The 22,166-nt window shown below is 37.4% G+C and overlaps 1 protein-coding gene across 3 annotated transcripts in view; it reads right to left on the bottom strand.

The window, feature by feature from the left end:
• Positions 1 to 69: 69 nt before the first annotated feature.
• Positions 70 to 22,166, bottom strand: part of abca4b (ATP-binding cassette, sub-family A (ABC1), member 4b) — a 48,854-nt gene continuing 26,757 nt past the window's right edge. The window contains exons 17-51 of one of the 3 annotated variants that reach the window (XM_056256969.1): positions 21,127 to 21,331; positions 20,954 to 21,046; positions 20,603 to 20,818; positions 19,323 to 19,500; positions 17,165 to 17,296; positions 16,944 to 17,083; positions 15,305 to 15,442; positions 14,955 to 15,136; positions 13,510 to 13,609; positions 13,218 to 13,423; positions 12,910 to 12,964; positions 12,693 to 12,761; positions 12,074 to 12,231; positions 11,719 to 11,843; positions 10,865 to 10,963; positions 9,532 to 9,724; positions 9,339 to 9,433; positions 9,216 to 9,248; positions 8,557 to 8,662; positions 8,371 to 8,445; positions 8,064 to 8,233; positions 6,679 to 6,856; positions 6,444 to 6,559; positions 6,202 to 6,349; positions 5,904 to 6,027; positions 4,611 to 4,740; positions 4,306 to 4,426; positions 4,119 to 4,181; positions 3,907 to 4,013; positions 2,802 to 2,943; positions 2,438 to 2,572; positions 2,255 to 2,358; positions 1,517 to 1,609; positions 488 to 737; positions 70 to 212 (exon numbers count right to left, since the gene is read on the bottom strand). In XM_056256969.1, coding sequence (XP_056112944.1) covers positions 84 to 212; positions 488 to 737; positions 1,517 to 1,609; positions 2,255 to 2,358; positions 2,438 to 2,572; positions 2,802 to 2,943; positions 3,907 to 4,013; positions 4,119 to 4,181; positions 4,306 to 4,426; positions 4,611 to 4,740; positions 5,904 to 6,027; positions 6,202 to 6,349; positions 6,444 to 6,559; positions 6,679 to 6,856; positions 8,064 to 8,233; positions 8,371 to 8,445; positions 8,557 to 8,662; positions 9,216 to 9,248; positions 9,339 to 9,433; positions 9,532 to 9,724; positions 10,865 to 10,963; positions 11,719 to 11,843; positions 12,074 to 12,231; positions 12,693 to 12,761; positions 12,910 to 12,964; positions 13,218 to 13,423; positions 13,510 to 13,609; positions 14,955 to 15,136; positions 15,305 to 15,442; positions 16,944 to 17,083; positions 17,165 to 17,296; positions 19,323 to 19,500; positions 20,603 to 20,818; positions 20,954 to 21,046; positions 21,127 to 21,331 — 4,608 coding nt within the window. In that variant the 3' untranslated portion in view covers positions 70 to 83. The remainder of the gene's footprint in view (positions 213 to 487; positions 738 to 1,516; positions 1,610 to 2,254; positions 2,359 to 2,437; positions 2,573 to 2,801; positions 2,944 to 3,906; positions 4,014 to 4,118; positions 4,182 to 4,305; positions 4,427 to 4,610; positions 4,741 to 5,903; positions 6,028 to 6,201; positions 6,350 to 6,443; positions 6,560 to 6,678; positions 6,857 to 8,063; positions 8,234 to 8,370; positions 8,446 to 8,556; positions 8,663 to 9,215; positions 9,249 to 9,338; positions 9,434 to 9,531; positions 9,725 to 10,864; positions 10,964 to 11,718; positions 11,844 to 12,073; positions 12,232 to 12,692; positions 12,762 to 12,909; positions 12,965 to 13,217; positions 13,424 to 13,509; positions 13,610 to 14,954; positions 15,137 to 15,304; positions 15,443 to 16,943; positions 17,084 to 17,164; positions 17,297 to 19,322; positions 19,501 to 20,602; positions 20,819 to 20,953; positions 21,047 to 21,126; positions 21,332 to 22,166) is intronic. The other 2 variants (XM_056256967.1, XM_056256968.1) reach the window with 2 other exon arrangements.

Raw genomic sequence — 22,166 nt, 5'->3', positions numbered from 1 at the left:
TAGATGCAGTTGGTTTTGTGTATAAATACATATGTAAAAGGCTTTAGGGAACTTTATAAACACTTGAAGCATCTGAGTTCATTCTATCTGTTTTTTGACGTTACTCTTTGTAGTGGCGAGATCTTTTTCTCTCGTCTTGGTCCTGATGCTCTGAGATGAGGTGGGACAGTATCTTCCTCTCCTGACTGCTGCTTGGCAAAACTCACAAACACCTGTAAGGCAGTGAAACAGATGAGCCGTCAGTCCTGTCAGTCAAATCTGCTGAGCAAATCAAATTCAATCTCCAAATGGGTATTTCAACCAATAATTCATTTCTAATGGAAGGTCCCTAAAGCACAGCATGTCAGTTTCACAGAATAAAGTCATTTTTCCTGTCTGCGGTCAAAATGAAAATGCTAAAATAACTTAAAAGTCTTAACATGCTGTGGGCAGCTGGTATAGATTGACATGAAAGAGATTTGTTACTTGATGCTTTATCAAATCGCACCTGGTCTAATGTGGTCTGAGACACAGAGTAGTCTTCAATGTTCAATCTCTCTTTGTTGGTCAACACCAGCTGGAAGATTCGTGCCAGTGAAGCGGCGGCGATTTCATATTGTAAAGTGTTGTAGTGTTTCTCTCGCTGTATACATCCCGGGAAGCTGCTGTCCATGAAGGACTCGGCCGGGCCCAGGTCAGGAGTCAGGCCTGCTTTTGCAGCTTTGATCTTCATCGTGACCACATAACCACCTCCAAACCTGTCCGCAAGTACAATCAATACACACAGTGCATATAAAATCAAGTATGCACTTGTTTTGTTGACCATTTGATAGAGATTGTTATGCATATCAGCATTAAAAGTTGAACATTTAAAGGGGACCTGTTATGCCCTTTTACAAACTCTTGATTTAGTTTTTGGGGTCTACTAGAATAGGATTCCATGCATGAATGTTCAAAAACACCTTATTGTTCACATATTTAACATCGTTGCAGCACCTCTCTTCCCAGTCTGTCTGTAACGTTCTGTTTAGTTTCAGTCTCTGTGAAGCCCCTTGTTCCAAAAAGCGCAATGCTCTAATTGGTCGGCTAGCCAGTGTTGTGATTGGTCAACTGTTTCTAGTATGTTTTTGAAATGTCACGCCCCTTACCATAACCTTGAGTTTCAACACACTACTAATGCAACTCAACCAGGCCTCGCCCCCTTTTTTTGAGTATGCTTTGGGTGGGAATTATTTACACACTTGTGAAGTGTACATTCCCGGAAGTTTCAGAAGTTCAGAAACAGTGCTTACCGATATAGAGAATAACTCCATGTGGACTTTGTGCTTTGAAACAGACCTTTTTTCATGCAAAATTACACACTGAACAAGGTTGAAAATGTAAAAAAGCATAATAGGACCCATTTAACACTGGAAAAACAGTTTGAAAAACAAGTTGATTTGTGGTAATATGGACATGGCATCCTTGAGTTTATATATATATATATATATATATATATATATATATATATAAAAACATTCCAAAATAACATACTCACTTGTATTTCAGATGCTGGATTGTGCCCAGACATTTAAATTTCCCATTGACCATGATGGCCAAACGAGTACAAAGAGCCTCACACTCTTCCATACTGTAAATGCAAACAAACAAACAAACAAACAAACAAACAAACAAACAAATAATGTAAATATATATATTATATATATATATATATATATATATATATATATATATATTTCTATAATAATGATTAATACATTAAAATAATATTTGGACACTTAGTTATTTTTTTCAAATATATTTTTATTATATATATATTTATTTATTATAAATATATTTATTATATTTATATAGTATAAATATATTAATTATAAGTATTTATTTAAAGAAACACTTGGTATATCACTAAAAAACTATGCATGTGATTGAAGTACCTCTGAGATTGTAAGTGTATATTTAAATAATTTAACACATTTGCATGTTCACTGATATATATATATATATATATATATATATATATATATATACACACACAAACATATAGGGCTGCATGGCTAGGCCAAAAATTATACTGTGATATTCTGCGATTTTAACTGTGATGTGACATTTCATTTCACATTAAATATCTCATATTGCTACTGATTTACTTTCAACATGGTATAAGCTGTTAAATGATAAATGATGCTCTTCACTCTGAAACACACAGTGCGACTGACTGTATACTTGATTATTTATTAAATGACATCCTGTTTGGGAAACCCTGACAAATACTTGCCTGTGTGACGTCAAAACGACTGCCCTCCCATCACGGATGATACTCAGAATGGCGGTCCACAGGAACCGACGGGAGTGAGGGTCCATTCCTGTGGTGGGCTCATCCTACACACATTTACAGGGTTACATTACACCAATGTTTTGTTTTGCGCAATGACACTGAGAATGCTTGGGAAAAACATACCAGGAGCACTAAAGGAGGACAGCCAATCATAGCGATAGCAGTAGACAGCTTCCTCTTGTTGCCCCCGCTGTATGTACCAGCACAGTTTCCGGCATATTCAGACAGACCCAGCTTCTGAACGCCCCATTCTGCCACCTACAGAAAACATAACAGTCATACATGATGATTGTATCAGAATGCTTTAAGAATTTCAGCCAACAAAGCCTAACATATAGTAGTTATTTGTGTACAATGAAATGTGGAAACTTTTCTACTTTCACTCAAGTATGTGTTCAAGTGTCATGTACTATGTTCTTGTCCTGGTGTGTGTCATGTGATCTGTAAGGGGTTGGAGATGAATGAGGGGTCAGACTGTGAGTCTCACTCTGCTAATCTCAGATTCAGGGATCCCGCGGAGGCGTGCGTACAGGTACAGGTGCTCCCTCCCCGTCAGCAGTTCATCTATGGCATCAAACTGAGGACAGTAGCCCATGTTCTGGTGCACATCCAGTATGTTGGTAAGAATGCTGAAGAAAAGCAGTTCATGATTAGCGTTTACATCCAATACAAGTTCACAACTAGTGGCTGTAGATTTGAAAATCATGCTTTCCCCATTATTGTTGAATCACGGAAGCTACACCAGATATTTTGCCAAGATTTCTCTTATTTATTATGTAATATACATGTATCAGACAAACGAGAGAAACTAGAGAAACAGGCATATAAGAATAAGGCTAAAGGTGAGGTGGTCTTCATTCCAGATTTCTCTGTTCCCCATTTCTCTATCCCCTCACCCCATCATGCCAGCTCTAAATGGTTTCTCTGTGTTTCCTCACGCCCTCGTGCCTTTATGTTTCTCCTTCTCTCACCCCCTCATGCCTTTATGTTTCTCCTTCTCTCACCCCCTCATGCCTTTATGTTTCTCCTTCCTCTCACCCCGTCATGCCTCTGTGTTTCTGTTTCTCCTTCCTCACCCCTTCATGCCTTTATGTTTCTCCTTCCTCTCACCCAATCATGCCTTTATGTTTCTCTGGGTCAGTACAGTAATGATTTAGCTTATATACACCACTGAGCGACTTTCATCTTCATTGTAAGGTAGAAAAACATGTTTCTTATGTTTAAAAATGGAATGCCTCATGCTTACACATCCAACTTTCCATATTAAGAAACTATCCCTCTGTGTATACATTAGTGGTACATATGCATCAGTTGAAACATCCCTTTCCTTGTGAAGAACATGCCAACTGTACACATTTGAAGTATCATCATCATTGGTGACAGAAATATGATCCTTAAACACATGTGTCCATGCAATCTAGTCGAACTCATGCATTTTAAACTTCATAAGATAATACAACTGATTATGAATACTAATTATATAAAGAATTCTATTATATAAAGAATAATACAGATACATAATACTAAATAATGCAATTATATTAAAAGATGAAATTTTAGTCTTTAGTGGCTCTTTATAGTTTGTACATTACCTGTATCCAGCTACTGACGCCTCGCCTGATGTCACATCAGTGTCTCCGGTTAGCATTTTAAAGGTTGTGGTTTTACCAGCACCGTTTACACCAAGAAGGCCAAAGCACTGCACGAAACATTTAAGTTGAATACCACATCATTGTTCAGTGGTTCATTTCAATTGAAAGAGCAGCGGTATGGTTTACAAATCAACATTTTTTTTCAGTGATACCTCCCCCGCTGGGACTCCTACACAGATTCTGTCCGTTGCTGGTCGTTTTCTGCGCCTGTATGTCTAAGATCAGACCGCACATTTCAGCATGGCAATAACAGTCCTTCAAAACACTACAAATTCAAAACTGACATTGTTTACAAAAAAGAATCCAAAAATGGAAGCTTTTTGTCTTATGGTCACTTACTTTTGACAAGTCTCGAACTAGAAGGATGTCATTCTTGTTCCCTCCTTTGTAAATGCGCTCTCTCTCCTGAGCTACATCATCATCTTCATCTTTAACAGGACTCTTCACATAGTCTGTCCCCCTGCACATTTAACCGACACAAATAATAGTTACCATCATATGCTGTTGTAGGGTTTTTCCTAACAGCTACAGTAAACACAAAATAATATTAAACAGATCCAATTTTAAAGCTAACTTTTCTTTTAATGTTTATTTTGCAGTTGTAGAGTAAAAGTCTGTACTGAGCAGAATCTTTTTGCCCTCACCAGTGATCAAGGAAAAAATTATACTGGATGACCAGGTTAAAGATGAAATACACGAAACCCTCCACAGCCATACAGACGAGATTCTTCCCCACAAAGTTCCATCTGAACGGATCCATGGCATACTCCTCCCCTGTGCCAAGATATAGTTTATAGTAAGGACAGTGACTTCTTTTTTTTCTTTTTAGGGTGCGCCAGCAGCAGATCTGGCTCACTTGTTACAATAGGTGAGATAAAACATGACAAAATAAACTTTGTAGTTTATTGTATTAGCAGTGTTAGTTAGCATGTTTTGTTTAGTATTAATATATACACACTGTTGTTTAAAAGTTTGGGGTCAGTAATATTTTTGTTTTTCAGTAAGAAATGAATTCCTTAATTCTGAAAGGATACATTGACAGGGTGTTTTGAAGCAATGTAAAAGTCTACTATTTAAAAAAAATGCTATTCTTTTGAACTTTTAATTCGTTAAAAATATATAAATCTTTCACACTACTTGAGTTTGCAAAATCACCAAAATATTATAGTGAGCAACGTTTCGGTCAATCGACCTTCCTCTGGCTTACAAAAAATACAAAAGTCCAAGCACATTTCAGAACACATCATTTAGAGTGAGTAAAAACTAAAATTGGCACGCCTCCAATTACAAGAAAACAATTATTTATTTAACTTTCTATTTAGCAAAGAATCTTGAAAAAAAATGCATCACTATTTTCACAAAAATATTAAGCAGCACAACTGTTTTCAACAAATATACTATTTTCAACATAAAATTAAGAAATGTTTGATTTGTTTGAGCCCCAAATCATTTCAGAGCAATTTCTGAAAGATCACGTGACACTGAAGATGGGCATGATTGATGTTAAATTAATTACATTTAAAATATATTCAAATAGAAAACACTTATTTTAAACTGTAATAATATTTCACAATATTACTGTTTTTACTGTATTTTGATCAAATAAACGCAGCTTTGGTGAATATAAAATAATACAATAATAATAATTCTTAATAATTCTTTTTGTGTTTTACAGGAAATTTATCATATGAGTTGAGTGAAGATGCAATTCAGTTGGATTTAGAGGAGTGAAGGAATGTTTTCAGCATTTTACCTATATAACTTACACGTAATTATTTTTTAGAAATTTCATTCAAAAATCTGAGGGGAAACGTACTGTCAGTTTAAACAGACATGGTGTTTTTAGAGTAAGGATATTAAAAGGCTTTATTTGAGGTGGCAGATTTTACACAACAATTGATCAATCATTAATAGTTCTTGCTAATAGAAGAACATACCAAATCTGGCATAGACATCAGTCACGGCCTGGTTCATGGCCATATCTATGAGACCTCGGCCGAGACAGAAGTGAGGGAAGACCAGTAACACCTTCTTCAACACCTCATTAAACATTAGTAGAGACTGTAGGGTTTGTGAAGAAAAAACACAAGTAATTACTTCAAAATCTGATATCAGTAAACATGGATTCTTAAGGAAACTTTTTTTTTTTTACTTTAAGGCATTATTGTGAATAAAAGGTACTACATTAGAATTGTATGTAAAAAAAAAAAAAAAAAAAAAAAAATGTAATTTTACCCTGTTGTTTTCAAAGAGCTCTAGGATGAAGGTGATGGCGCTACTGTTGATACCAATGAAAAGGTTGATGCAGGAGAGGGACACATATGCCGTGCTGGGGACATTGAACATGTAGGACATGGGGTACATCATGGGCGTCACTGACCACCTGCATAGTGAAGAGTGAAAGAAAAATCACTGTTGTGATTAGCTGATTTTTAATGCTTGAAGTCAATGGCAGCATACATAAGCCGCTGACTGACCCATAGAGAAAAAGCAGAGCGACCAGCGCTGGCAGATTTGTGGGTGATGTGTAGCACTTCTTATCAAAACCCACGAAAATGGCCACAACCATCACTGTGCTGAGGGAGTAGTTCATCTGGCACAAACAAACAAATGTCATATGAGCAATCAAACAGCTCAAACATTTCACAATGACTAATGATTTACATTTTGCAGAACTGTCCTTGTTTAACACACAACGCTGATAAATCTCACCATGTCCCAGAAAAAGTTGGCGACCCAGTAGACCACAGGGCTGACTCCACTAACAAACTGCAGATGTTTGGCCTTGGTGACACGTTCCTGAATGAGGTAGAGGATGAAGCTGGCCGGGATGAAGGACATGGCAAAGATGACGCAGATGGCCACGACTGCATCCACTGATGTGGCGAGACTGTCCGAAAGGAAAAGCAGCCTTTTACTACACAAAAGTACACTACACTTTTTAATTAAAAAACATTATCCACAGAGTCATAGAGTAGTTACATTTTTGCATGTAAATACTTGAAATGATGTGTATCAGATGTCTGTGTGTTTCTTATTTCATGACTACATACACTACCACTCAAAAGCTTGGGGTTAGATTCAAGATTCAAGGATAAATTAAATTGATCAAAAGGGACAGTATACATATTTATAATGTAAAAAAAAAAAAAAAAAATGCTGTTCTTTTTAACTTTCTATTCATAGAGGAATGCTGGAAAAAATGTAGCAGTTTCCACAAAAATATTAAGCAGCACAACATTTTCAACATTGATAATAATAATAATAAATGTTTCTTGAGCAGTAAATATTATAATGATTTCTAAAGGATCATGTGACACTGAAGACTGGAGTAATTATGCTGAAAATTCAACTTTGAATCACAGGAATAAAATCACATTTTAAAATATTTTTAAATAGAAAGATATTTTATATTGTAAAACATTTCAATAAAATAATGGAATCTTTTTAATAAAATGCAGTCTTGGTGAGAATATGAGACTTCTTTCAAAATCATTAGTGTACCCCAAACTTATTAACCCCAAACTTTTGAACGGTACTGTACATCACTCATACATCACTATTAACTGAACGTCAGATTCTTCACATGAAGTTTAAAGTCCCCCTGTAGTCAATCATTTTATCCCTTAAAACTCATCTTTGATCACCAAAACTACATATTTAAACATTTTTCCTTGAAAGCCATGCCTCATTTAGTATACGTGGTTTTATGAATATGCTAATTAGCCCCGCCTCCACTCGCTCACACCAGCTCAGAGATCCACTGGTTGATGATCACATGCTGATGTGATTGATTGGTTACAAGGTAGTTTGTGACATCAGAAACAACAGCAATTTCAAACGCATTCTCGAGACTGTCTTTGGTTCACTGCAGTTTTAAGGAGAAAAGCAATAGTACTAGCATATTAAAAACATCACATATACATATAAACAACATTAAAAACCTGATTTTCAACACAGGGGGACTTCAAGATTAAAATCTCTTGTTTTAGTACAGTGGTCGATTGACGTGAGTAGGATTACAAAGCAGTTTGGACCCCGTTTACACCTGTATTTAGTGCTGAGCATCCAAGACCAATGTGACATCTGACACTCACACAGTGACTTCTGAGAGCTGCTCTTTGGTGAGGTTGAGCGGGTGGTTGATGGCAGTAATGCCGTATTCTGAAGGGTTGGCGTGAGGCGGCAGGTAAGCACGGAGAATGGCGTTGTTTGCTATGTTCATGAAGGAGACCATGGCGTGCCAGCCTTTGTTATTATACCACACCTGTGACAAGTTAGGAAACCAGCAGAAAAATAAAGTCAGTAGAAAAATGTCCTTGACATTTAGACATGTTTAATCATGGTTAAAGTGTCCAAACACATTTTGGGACATTGTACTGTTAAATATGAGGTTTAACTTACCTTAACATTGTACTCACTCTCCATGTAGTGCAAGAAAGTTCCTAATTCGTTCATGGCTGACTTTGAATAGGGGCCCTAAGGAGAAGAAATCATTCAACAGTGTATATGTTGTGTGAGCAGAATAGAGAGTAATATATTTAAAAGCCTCTCATCAAAGTCTTATGGGTAGTAAACACAATATCATACCCCTGTAATATTCATTATCCGTCCAAGCTGGGAAAGAATATCCTGTATCTCCTCAGGATCCACATCGAGGATCGGTAGTTGTCCACCAACAGAGAGTCCACCATACCTGTGAAAGAATGGGTTTAATCGAGCATCGTTTAAAAGATTCCTCAGTTATTGTGTCCACTAATGTATGTTTGCATATTAACATTTTGCAATGGTATAACAAGTCCATTCATTTTCATTATCAATATTTAAGACATTTTACAGTTTAACAAAATGTATGAGGGAAATTGTCTAATTTGGTTCTGTGACTGGTCACACATCTATTTTAAGCTGCTTCTACTAGACTAATTAAAAAAGTAAAAATTTCCATAAAAAAAAAAAATGCATAATAATTACAAAAGAATTAGCAAAATGGTGCTTAAAAGCATTTTTATAATATTTTATAATATTATAAATAAATAAATGTCACACTGAAGGATGTCATCTTCTCAAAAAAAATTTTTTTTAAGTCCCTAGCTAATGTTTTTGGCCTAAATGAAGTAAAATCTTGAGCCACTCTGCAGACAGAAATCTTTGATTATGCTGTGTGGGTTTTTGGACAACTGTTTGATTGTTTTATATTGGCAACCACATCAAATATCCATACAACTAAATAAAAAAGACAGAAACTTTACCTTTGTTCATTCACCCAATATTTGCTCTTCAAGCTGCATATAAGGAAAACAGCAGCAATTATACAAAATGAAATGAATACTAACACTACTAGCACACTGAAGTTTTTTTTTAGAACAGCTCACCTGGTCTTGATGAGCTTGGGGTAAGTCTTCACTAAGAAGTCAGAGATGTTTTTGTTTGTCATGTCAAGCAAAATGTCCCCTGTTGGCTCTTTTCTCTACATGAGATAAAACAAAAATAAAACAACATCACTAAACTCACCTCCTGGATCTTTATAATTACGATTTCAGTATTTCAGTTCTATCTGATCCTGACCTGTCGTGGTGGCAGTCCTCCAGCTCCAGCCGCACAGAACGGCAGCATGGTGAGCTTTGTATCAGTGCTGCACTCACAGGAAGGGGAAGGGTTTCTTGTATTCCACTCGGGACTCAATAAGATGTTCGTGACCTCAGGAGACACTGGAGGAACTTCCCAATCAGAGGATGTGTTTAAACAGGTAAAGAGGTTCCTGTGAGCACATATTCACATATATAATATAATATAATATAATACTGTAAGTCTATTCTATTCTAAGTATATCTATATAATTATTGCAAAATATTATTATTATTTTAATTATTTAATTAACTTAATTTAATTAACAGTCACCTGATCCTTCAGAAATCATTCTAAAATGCTGAATTGCTGCTCAAGAACCATTTATTATTATTATCAATGTTGAAAACAGCTAACAGCTGGAAACTGTGATATTTATTTCAGAATTCTTTGATTAATAAAAAGTTAAAAAGAACAGTATTTGTTTACAATAGATTTTTTTAATAACATTATAGATGTTACTTCAATCAATTTAACCAAACATCAATCGTCTCTGCTGAATAAAAGTGTTACAAAAATAAACAATCTTACTGACCCCAAACTTTTCAATTGGTAGTTTAACTTACTATGATTTTGGTAATTAAACAATTAACTTCAATACATTATTATTATACAGCTATGGAGAAAACTCATGAGATTTAGTCACGCTCCATTCAAAGATTACATTTCTGTCATGACAACTCTCAGAGTGTTTGGCATGGTAATAGATATGACAATGTTGATATGTTTGGTCTTGGCGGAATAGATCTGCTACGCTGCAGCTGTTAGTGCTGTTGCAGTTGATAATTGTTGCTGCTGCTGCAGAGCAAGTACAGGACTTGCTACTGCCAATACATACACAAACACATTGCTGTGAGCAAGTAAGATGCTGCTGCTGTACAATATAGCATACATGAATTACCCGTAGCTGATCTATACAGGTGGAGCTGGGGAAGATGGAGGGTTTCTGAAAGAGCACTGCAACTGCTACAACAAATGCTGACCAAGTATTTGATAGTTGAGCAGAAAGCTCATTGCTACTGATACAGCAGGAACCAATCAGCTGTGCCCTATAGAGAATGATGTGATTGCAGGCAGATTGAGTTAAGGATTTATCAGCCTGCACCATCTAGAGTTTCATGACAGAACTTTGTATTTATAGAAGTAATCGCATAAATCAGAACTGGATAGATGTACATTGGCTCAATATATTCTCCAGAGTCAATCTCAAAATAATTAAAGTATGCTCATAGTGTAGTTTTAAAACCCCTTCAGACCAAACTTAAAAACTCACTCCAAGGGCTGAGGGCCCATACAGCGTGTTCCCATGCCAGGGTCCTTCAGCAACGTCTGCATGAAGTGCTTCATTTTTGGATGCGATGGCTGCTCATTACTGAGATACAGAAGACCGGTGAGAAATTCATCTCCCATGAAAACATACAAATTACTTCATAAACAGATTCTTAGGGCGTTTTCACACCCGGCTAATTTGGAGCGTTTGTTTTGGAACCTGGTGCGTTTTCTCCCTTAGTTCAGTTTATTTAGGCATATGTGAAAACGGCAATCGCGCTCCGATCCGCACCAAAATAATCTGTCCGAGATCGCATCAACGAGGTGGTCTCAGCCCAATTGCAACAACTGTGGAGCTGTTCGCTTGCGGTGAGAAAGCAATCCGACCCGACGAACCAGGCTATATAACAATATATGATGGGTAATTACGTACGTCGCATGAAAAGCAGCAGTGTGTGTTTTGCTAATGCCTCTCAGAAAGAATCGCAGGTTAACCTGGAGCAAAGACGAAGTGAAATGCCATATTAAAATTTGGTCGAACAAACATATTTCAGAACAACTGTCCAAAACACATAAAAATACAAACAAAGCCTTGCTAAAATGAGAAAGGAATATATAATGACCGCTATGAGACGAATCCTGGAACATAAACAGGTGCACGCGGAGCAATGAGAGGAGAGTTTACTCACACTTGACTCGTATTAACTCATTTTTGTCCATTTGGAAATGTTGCCTTGTGAAAGTGAACTGAACCAAGAAGAAATCACAACATCGTAACAATTTTAACCCTTGTTTCGAAACAAAGCAAACAATCTACAGGTGTGAAAACGCACTTAGACTCTAAACAGCTGATCTCACCTGATGAAGGTCAACTGTGGTCCGTACATCCACGGAGTGAGGGTCAGACTGGGATACTCTCCAAATGGTGGGACAATCATAGTGAAGACCAAAGCAATAAGGACAAAACTGGATGGCAAAACAATCTACAAAAAAGCAAGATGTAAAGAAAACCTCTGCTTGTTGTCTATTCTAGAAAAAAAAAAACACATGGCATCAAATAAGTGGCCAGAACATTTTTCAGAAATTGTACTTTTGTGTTCAATGGAAGAAAGAAAGTCAGAGGTTTGGAACGCCATGAGGGTAAGTAAACGATAACAGAATGATCCTTTTTGGGTGAAATTTTCTTAATTTTCTAAATTAAACTTCACCTTACCTGTGCAAGGAAATCTTTGTGGCTGCGTGTGGCATGATGAAATCTCTTGACCAGAAGAGCGTGGAACTGCTTGAGTACCAGGCTAAAGCCTTTAACCTGCTTGGAGGCTCTACCGCCACTGTTGTCAGACTCTAGTGGGCTCCCCACACCATTTGCATCTGTAAACCAGACCAGATACAGGCGTAATCTAATTAGACCTGCTGTATAAACTGTGTAGCTGCTCAACAGCATTATATTTTGGCTGCTGGTTTGTCCTCACCTAGCTAATTAACCATAGACAACTGACCAGCTCAAACCTCTAAACCAGCAAGACCACATTAGTTGCTTTAACAAGCAAGACCCCATACGTATTCCAGCTTAACAAAGAACCATTTTCAGGCAATCAATCAGCACGATTGACTGGTTCGCCAGCTAGACCAGCACTAATCAGCACAAACCAGCATGGAGCAGCATGGAAATGCGTATTGGTCTAAGATGATCTGATGTCTGCCAAGAGCTACTGTATCTCAAGAATTTTTATCTCTACACAAAGCATAGCACCTCAGTCACCTTCATAATCACCCTGTTAGCTTCTTAGCATGAGCGCTAAGCAAAGCTGAGATCTGGGATCTCGATTCACCTTCAACATTGCTCGTAGTCTCTCTGTCTCTCAAGAAACTAGTTTTCCTCTGTTGTAGCATCCATTGCTCTGAGGGGGTAGTTTGACACAGTCAAACACAGGGATTTAAAAGACAATCAAACTATTCCATAAACTCTAAGTACAGGACTTAAATTAACTTTATGATATATACTATAGGTATTACGGCTGTAAATATAGGTAATATGAGGATATTTACCTGGTGTGACAGAGCTGTTGGCTGCCTCTGCATCTGCTGTAACTTTCAGAAAGATCTAAATATATACAACACAGTGTTTTAAATCGTTAGTGAGGACACACTTATCTATATCTTTTGCACAGTAACAAGCAGTGTTGTTTTAATATATATATATATACATACATATATAAAATAACATCTATAAATGGATATTAAAATTATACAGAAAAATGAAACAAAACTGTAGCTATACATAACGCAGTCTGTTGACTGTTATCACTGATGGTAATGGTTGCTAAAGCATAATGCAGAAACAAATGTTGTCCAACCTCTTCTAGTGATGTGTCAGATATACCAAAGCTACTGAGGCCCATGTCAGCCAAAGTTTCCTCCAGTTCTCGGAAAAGGCTGGCGTACGCACGATATTTAAAACCCTTATTAGGGAGCAGATAGGTCATCTCTTGACCGATCATTTCAATCAGCTTTGCCTCAGGTACATGGTGATGAATCAGAGTAGTGATGCTCTCAACATTCCCTGTGTAGAGAGATGAAAAAATGATTCCTTTTTGAAGAAATGAGGCTGTTATATCACTGTATATTTTGAGTTGTTAGCCCACTGACCGTCCAGTATTCTCTCAGGCTGTAGTGCCTGACTCTCCTCTTTATATCTAGTGCAGGAGGAGCAGGAGCAGGAACACTCAGAAGCACAGTCACACTCATTCTGAAGAGCACAGACAAAGAACTCTTAATGGACACAGTCAAAATACCGTACTTTTAAGAACCACAGTCCAAGCTCTTTTGTGTCATTTTTAGGGGTTTTCCTCTTCTTGTATTAGATTTTTACATGCTCAGAAGAAAATGTGAATGGTGCTTCCCCATTTAAAACTTGACAATGTTGCGTATAGTTGGTAGAGTCCTGATATGCAGTTGGTGTGCGCATAATTATCTTTTTTTAATTCTCATGCCCTGAACCTGTCTGTGGCCAGTGGGTCGGGGCCGAGAGCCGTGGGAACTGAGAGAGGCCGGTGGCGCGAGTGCTAATGAGGTTCACACCGGAGTCCCACGGAGGAGCTCCGGAAGGATACTTTCGTTTTGTTTGTTTATTTAGTTTTACTTTGAACTTTCAACGTACCCGCCTCCTCCTTCCCTGAACTTGAGCATTATTACATTGTCATTTACATAAGATCGCAGCAACAACAACAATCAGTCAATTGCTGCTGGACAAAATCAGGTCCTGTCCTACATTTTTTTTCTCTTTAAGTAGCAGTTTCACTCAGATATACGTCGACAACAAGAAAAGTAGATCGCAACTTCCATTTAATGCCAACATTAACACGTTTATGTGCACTTGCTAGGGTATCTGCCATGGTTGCCAGGGTGTTATGGATGCTTGCTTCCTTGCGAAACTCAATTCCCATATCTCCATGATATTCTAGTCCCTAGATGCGGTTGTTTCTCTTTCAATGTAAGTCTATGGGTTTTTCCCACTCATATTATCATTCATCAAGAGAAAATAGTTAGTGTGATAAAGTGCAATACACCTGTTAATCAAGTTTTGAGGTACCATTCATGTGCAGAGGACAAACTGTGAGTTATGTTATGTGAGTTTAATACTTTTAAGTGTATTTAAACCTGTGTTGCCCATACAATCACCATAAGTCAGTGTGTCTGTGTGCTTTACAGTAACAGCGGTATCATGATTCTGACAGTCAAAGTACTCCAAAAGAGCACATTCACTGTGGACTGTGATCTAGTTTAAAATAACAATAATAAAAATACCACAAACTAGATAAAAGCATGGATATTTCATGCATACGATTTTGGGCTATTTTGCTACAATCAAGCACTTCAGTAGCACTTCCAGTCTCATTCTGTGAATGTTTTTACAGAGGGGTTTGATCATTTAACATTCGCTTGATTTATAACATAATCTGATTTATGGAGTAATAAAAATAGATATCCAAAATAAAAAAATCTTTAATGTAATAAAATAAAAACTCTAATATCTCAACAAGATGAAACAAGAATTTAATCAACAACATGGTGAACTGTCACAGAAGTCTCACCTCTTTCTTGCGCTGGTTTTTCATGCGACGCACTAGCGTGAGGTAGAAACCCACTCCAAAGCAGTTCTTCAGAAAGAGAGGAGAGCCACTGCAGTGTAATTTCCCTTTAGAGATAATGGCCACTCTGTCACTTAACAGGTCTGCCTCGTCCATGTGATGAGTGGACAGTATTACTGTGCGGCCTGGATGAAGAGTACGTGTAAGAGAGAGAAAGAGATGATACACATATTTAACAACAGGAGGATAAGATTTGTATCTTATTGCATGAGCAGCTCTACAAATAAAAGTCTCTTGCAGTGATTGTTCTTTTTAATCCTGCATTATTATCTTTGGCCAGAAGGTGGCAGCACCTGTGCGGTACTTGAGTAGCAGGTCCCAAATGGAGCGTCTGGCGTATGGATCCACTCCTGACGTTGGCTCATCCAATATCACCACCCTAGAATCGCCTACGAAAGCCATCGCCACCGACAGCTTCCTCTGCATACCCCCTATTGACAGAGTCGAAACACAAATTGTTTACAACACCGACTTTATAGATATTAGTGCTGGATGTTTATGCATAAATGCACTTAAAATTGCATATACTGTGGATTAGGTCAGAGATAGAGGCACAATGACACCCAGAAATTGTCTCAGGAATTAACATTGGCATTTGAAACATGGGCACAGTCATTATCCAAGACCATGTTTTTCACCTCAGAGTAAAAAATAAAACATGCAATTGAGAGATAAAGTTGAAAATAAGAAATAATGTTATATTGTTCTATAATAATGTGACATATAGTCACATTGGGAGATGTACTGTATCAATTCTGAGATTTAAAGAGAAATCAAGACGCAATTGTGATATATTAAGTCATATTGTGTGATATAATGTCAGTTACATGCAATTTAGTAGACTTAATGACAAATTAAGGAGAATAGAAGCAATTAAACCAACAAAAAGGCAACAATATACATGCTGTGAGAAGCCCCAGTTAGTCTAGCACATGTAGCAAGTTTTTATATACAGTACAGATAAATAGAAAGAATAAAAACAGTCACAATTACCTATTATTTGAGTATTTATATGAGTAAAGGGTTTTTTTTTTCATTTAAATTGAGCCGTTTTAGTATGTAGTAGTATGACTCCAAATGTTGTGAAATTAATTTGACTGTTAACAGTGAATACTGAATAATATGTTTAAAAAGCTGATAATTGTTACGTAACGTGGTATATTAGAAACTTGCACGACGAGGAATAATTGCAGGAAACAGACTTTAAATCACAAACACTCAGGAACACAGGAGAAAACCACACAAACATTAACAACAACAGAAGGGAGAACTGAGGGTTTAAGTATACAGAGTAAACAAAGGAACTTAATTAGTAAATTAACAGGGCACAGGTTAATGACATAACTAATTAAACAGACTGGGGAAAACTACGTCACAGGACTAAACCAAAAACACGATGAAAACATAGGCATGTAACAATAATGTGTAAACAAATAATGAGTAAATAAAAAAAGGCCATGTAAATGATTAAAGAGTGATCTATTATAAGGGAAAGATTATGAAAGATTTAAGCAAAACTCAGTTTGTTATAAATGCCTTGTTCAACAAAAGAACAGCATTTATTAAAAATATAAATCTTTTGTGAGTTGAGACATTAGAAATGTCTCTACTGACACTTGTTTCGCATCGTTAATTTATCTTTGCTGAATAAAAGTATTAATTTATTTTTCTTTTTTTTAATTACTGACCCCAAACTTTTGAACAGTATAGTGTACAAACACACTTGTCACCAAGGCAACATCAATTCCATGTTTGCCCTATAGGAGAAGCTTTATTTTATCCCTAACCCAGATTAGCTCCAAATAAGAAGCTTTTCTCCAGTACCCCCCGTCTCCTTTGGTTTTTAAGGATCTGTCTAAAACACAGATCCTGAGTGGGCAAACTCGAAAACAGATTACCATATTATTGTCTCAGGTTTGCATTAAGACCCACCAGAGAGGTTCTGTGCTTCCTCGTCTCGTTTATGAGGCAATCCCAGGTCCTCCAGCATGTCCTCAACCTCCTGCTCGGCCTCCTTGCGCTCACGTCCCTTCATCAGAGAGTAGAAGAGAATATGCTCCTCTACTGTCAGACTGAGTGAAATAAAACGAAACATACATATCAGACTGCAGTATTTATAATATTATGTCCACTTGCAAAGAACGAGTGCTCACTGGTTGAAGAGGATGTTGTACTGTGGACACATGCCCAACGATTGTCGTATGGTGTCCATTTCTGTACGAATGTCCCTCCCATATATGTAAGCCGTTCCAGAGGTGGGCGGGAACAACCCGGTCAATATGGACCTACAACAGTACATATATGAGAAATAAGTCCAAGATGACACAAACTAGATGGGATTTATATTTCCATATCATCAATGGGTAACACTTTACTTGAAGGGGTGTGCATAAGACTAACATGACACCTTCATAATCATGACATGACACATGTTATGAATATGAAGGAAGTTGTATGGATGTTTATGACAACTGTCATTAAGTGTCATTCGCTCAGTTATGACATTTTTAATGCAAATATGACATTGTTTGAGATGTCTTTGTTATGACATCTTGACATAAACCAATACATCATAACCTGTCAGTGTCTTTGTCATGACAACTTGACATTACTAAGACAACACAACCTGTCATAAATATGACATAGCAGATTAATTATCAAACTTAAGAAACCACTTAGCTTTATTGGTTAACATTACATTAAACTGTCAGGTGGTTGGTTTTGACATTGGGTGTCATGAAGCCATTATAACTTTTTAATGACAAATTCAATTTGTACCACTGTAGTTGAGGTCACGAAAAATATTCATGACACAGTTATAATGACCTCATGACAGCCAATGTCAAAACCAACCACATGACAGTTTAATTTAATTTAATGTCAAGTTGTCATGACAAATACACTGACAGGTTATGATGTTATGGTTTATGTCAAGATGTCATAACAAAGACATCTTAAACAATGTCATATTTGCATTCAAAATGTCATTATTGAGTGAAAGACACTTAATGACAGTTGTCATAAACATGCATAAACCCTACTTCATATTCATGACACACACTCACCTAAATGATTATTAGGAACACCTGTTCAATTTCTCATTAATGCAATTATCTAATCAACCAATCACATGGCAGTTGCTTCAATGCATTTAGGGGTGTGGTCCTGGTCAAGACAATCTCCTGAACTCCAAACTGAATGTCAGAATGGGAAAGAAAGGTGATTTAAGCAATTTTGAGCGTGGCATGGTTGTTGGTGCCAGACGGGCCGGTCTGAATATTTCACAATCTGCTCAGTTACTGGGATTTTCACGCACAACCATTTCTAGGGTTTACAAAGCATGGTGTGAAAAGGGAAAAACGTCCAGTCTGCGGCAGTCCTGTGGGCGAAAATGCCTTGTTGATGCTAGAGGTCAGAGGAGAATGGGCCGACTGATTCAAGCTGATAGAAGAGCAACTTTGACTGAAATAACCACTCATTACAACCGAGGTATGCAGCAAAGCATTTGTGAAGCCACAACACGCACAACCTTGAGGCGGATGGGCTACAACAGCAGAAGACCCCACCGGGTACCACTCATCTCCACTACAAATAGGAAAAAGAGGCTACAATTTGCAAGAGCTCACCAAAATTGGACAGTTGAAGACTGGAAAAATGTTGCCTGGTCTGATGAGTCTCGATTTCTGTTATTGCAGGCTGGTGGTGGTGGTGTAATGGTGTGGGGGATGTTTTCTTGGCACACTTTAGGCCCCTTAGTGCCAATTGGGCATCGTTTAAATGCCACGGCCTACCTGAGCATTGTTTCTGACCATGTCCATCCCTTTATGGCCCCCATACCCATCCTCTGATGGCTACTTCCAGCAGGATACTGCACCATGTCACAAAGCACCAATCATTTCAAATTGGTTTCTTGAACATGACAATGAGTTCACTGTACTAAAATGGCCCCCACAGTCACCAGATCTCAACCCAATAGAGCATCTTTGGGATGTGGTGGAACGGGAGCTTCGTGCCCTGGATGTGCATCCCACAAATCTCCATCAACTGCAAGATGCTATCCTATCAATATGGGCCAACATTTCTAAAGAATGCTTTCAGCACCTTGTTGAATGAATGCCACGTAGAATTAAGGCAGTTCTGAAGGCGAAAGGGGGTCAAACACAGTATTAGTATGGTGTTCCTAATAATCCTTTAGGTGAGTGTATGTCATGTCATGGTTATGAAGGTGTCATGTCAGTCTTATGCACACCCCTTCAAGTAAAGTGTTACCCATCAAGGTTATCAAAGGATAAAGAGAATGCAAGGACGCACAAAGTGGTGGTCTTTCCTGCCCCATTGTGACCCAGGAAAGAAGTGATCTGGCCCTCATAGAAGTTCATGTTAAGACAGTCCACTGCAGGTCTTGAGTTTCTAGAATACACCTTCACCAAGTCCTGCACTGACACTCCTATTAACAGACCCTCCGGCTCTGGCTCAAAGAATGGATTTCCTGCGGAAAAATACCCATACGGACACTAAACCAGACAGATAACTGACAATATAACAGGTTTGGGTTCATATACAGGTAATACAGAAACAAACCAAGTTTATACAGGAACACTTTCTAAAGATCAATGCATTCATTGAGATTTTAATTGGAATGACAGTTAAAGAAAATTACTGAAGCACAAATAAAAGAAATTCAACATAATTACATATAAATAATAAAGGATTAGTACAATTTCTGCAAATTATATATAGTTTACATACATTATATACTGTATATATATATATATATATATATATATATACACACAGTATATACACACAGTTCAGTCATGAAACTCCATATGACTCAATATGACCAGCTGATTGGTTCACTCAAAGTCAACCGCTTTGGCCAATATATCGTTTGTTCTATCTACATAACCTATTTATTTCCATACCAAACTGGCTCAACTCAGTGCAGCGCATCATTTCCTAGCCCTCCACCATCCCCAGCACCACCTGCCTAGATCTGCAAGGGGGTTCTCCCTCATTTCCCTGCAGCAGCTTGCATTCTATTCACCGTATTTATGTGTATGTTTCGGCAGTAGCTTTCCCTCATGCTGCATGATGTAACAGATCTAGTCCGCCATTCTAATGTTCATTCCATTCTTATTATAGTGCTGTTTAAACCGAGAGTTGTCATGAAATATGTATATGACATTTAATTCCATTAAATCTGTAGTGTATTTCTAAGTGAAATTGCAATTCAGTATACACTATACCGTTCAAAATGTTGGGGATATTTTCCACTGTTTTTAAAACTCTCAATCTCAGCTAAGCTGAATTTGATTAAAAATACAGTAAAACAGCAATATTGTGAAATATTATTAAAATTTAAAATAACTGTTTTCTATATATTTTAAAATGTAAATTTGTAACACTTGACTGTTAAAACTTCACTTATGGTACAGTTATATAAATTCCTTTGGATTTATAATTAAGTTTCTTTGAGACTTAAATTCAAATTTGAATTACAATTTTGCAGTCTTTTTGAAACTTCTATCCTGGAAAGGTTTTTTCAATTCAAATTTGTAAATGACGCACAAGCCAACTGGCATCCTTACCATCGTGCACAGGCTGGATCTCCTCTTGTTGAATCTCTTCGTGTATTTTTAGATGCTCCTCCCGCTCTCTCTCTTTCTCCATCCTCTCTCGTTTCTCCTTGTGCTTGCAGTGCTTGCTGCTGTGGGAACCATTGCATTCCCTGTGCTCCGGCGAAAGGCCACCATACTCCACATCCTCCTGCTTCTCCAAGTTATTTACCAGAGGCATCTCAGGGCCTACAGAGAAACAGAGGTGTGTTCACAAAATAAATCTAATGTAGGCCCTGTGTACACATGTATTTAATGCTGACAACTTGTGATTGAATCATCCTAGATGGATGTTTATATCAGGTGTAAACAAATCAACCATACCCGGATCTGGGTTCTGTGAGGGTAAAGGTGTCGGCTTCAGCCAGTACGAGGGCTGCAGAGGGAAATAAAATGGCTGACCGATGCCATACTGGCCTGAAAAGCCAATGGAAAAAAGTAAGCTTTCTCTTACAGTAGTTTAGCATATTCAGTGCAGTGCTTTGTAAGGAACGAACCAGGAAATACGTTGTCGAGATACCAAGCCAAAACAGCATAAAGAACTGCATCCAAAAGCATCATCCGAATAGAAGTGAAGAAGGAGTACTCATCACCCTCTAGAGGACTGGTACCAATATTGTCCCACTGCAGACCCAGGCCTTGCTCCTCATAGCGGGATAGATACTCTGTCCCAAAACCAAAGGCCACTGGAGACAGCAAGCTCTAGAAAAGCAGGAGCATTTTACAAAACATTAACTACATGCAAGAGCCATTTTGACCGATCAGATGTAAAGTCCAAATATAAATGAATGACTTTCTAGATTTAAACAGTTTCTAAATTAAATAAGACTTCATGCTAATTACATAATATAGCAGTGGTTCTCAACCTATTTTACTTGAAGGCCTCCCTTTGTCAAATACAATATTCCATAGCTCCCTGATGTGGGCTATTTCTGCTGTAATTTTGACAAAGCTGAAATTATTTTATTTTTTTAAACTTGGAGTATCGATATATGAAATTACTTAACCACAAATAATGTGGTAACTTTAAAAATGTATGTTCTGCAATTTAAAACAACAGTTACTAAAAGGGTGAACAATTTTTTTTAGTTTTTTTATTATTTGTATTTTATTATATATTGGTTTATTATACTATAGTTTTATATAAGAATTACATTTATGTTTATTTTATGTGTTTTTAGCTTTTTACTTTATGAATACAGTTCTGTCATGACAACTCTCAGAGTGTTTGGCATGGTAATGGATATGACAATGTTGATATGTTTGGTCTTGGCGGAATAGATCTGCTACACTGCGGCTGCTGTTGATAATTGTTGCTGCTGCTGAGGAGCAAGTATGGGACTTGTTACTGCCAACACAAACACATTGCTGTGAGCAAGTAAGATGCTGCAGCTGTACAAAATAGTATACAAGAAATACCCATAGCAGATCTATACAGGTGGAGCTGGGGACGGTGGAGGTCTTCTGAAAGCATGATGCAACTGCTACAACAAATGCTGACCAAGTATTTGAAGGTTGAGCAGCGAGCTCACTGGCT

This window comes from Rhinichthys klamathensis, unplaced genomic scaffold, assembly GCF_029890125.1.
Source record: "Rhinichthys klamathensis goyatoka isolate OS25496 unplaced genomic scaffold, OSU_Roscu_1.1 h1tg000134l_1, whole genome shotgun sequence".
NCBI lineage: Eukaryota > Metazoa > Chordata > Actinopteri > Cypriniformes > Leuciscidae > Rhinichthys > Rhinichthys klamathensis.
The sequence above is the reverse complement of the archived record's forward strand: the minus strand, read 5'-3'. Positions and strand labels throughout refer to the sequence as shown.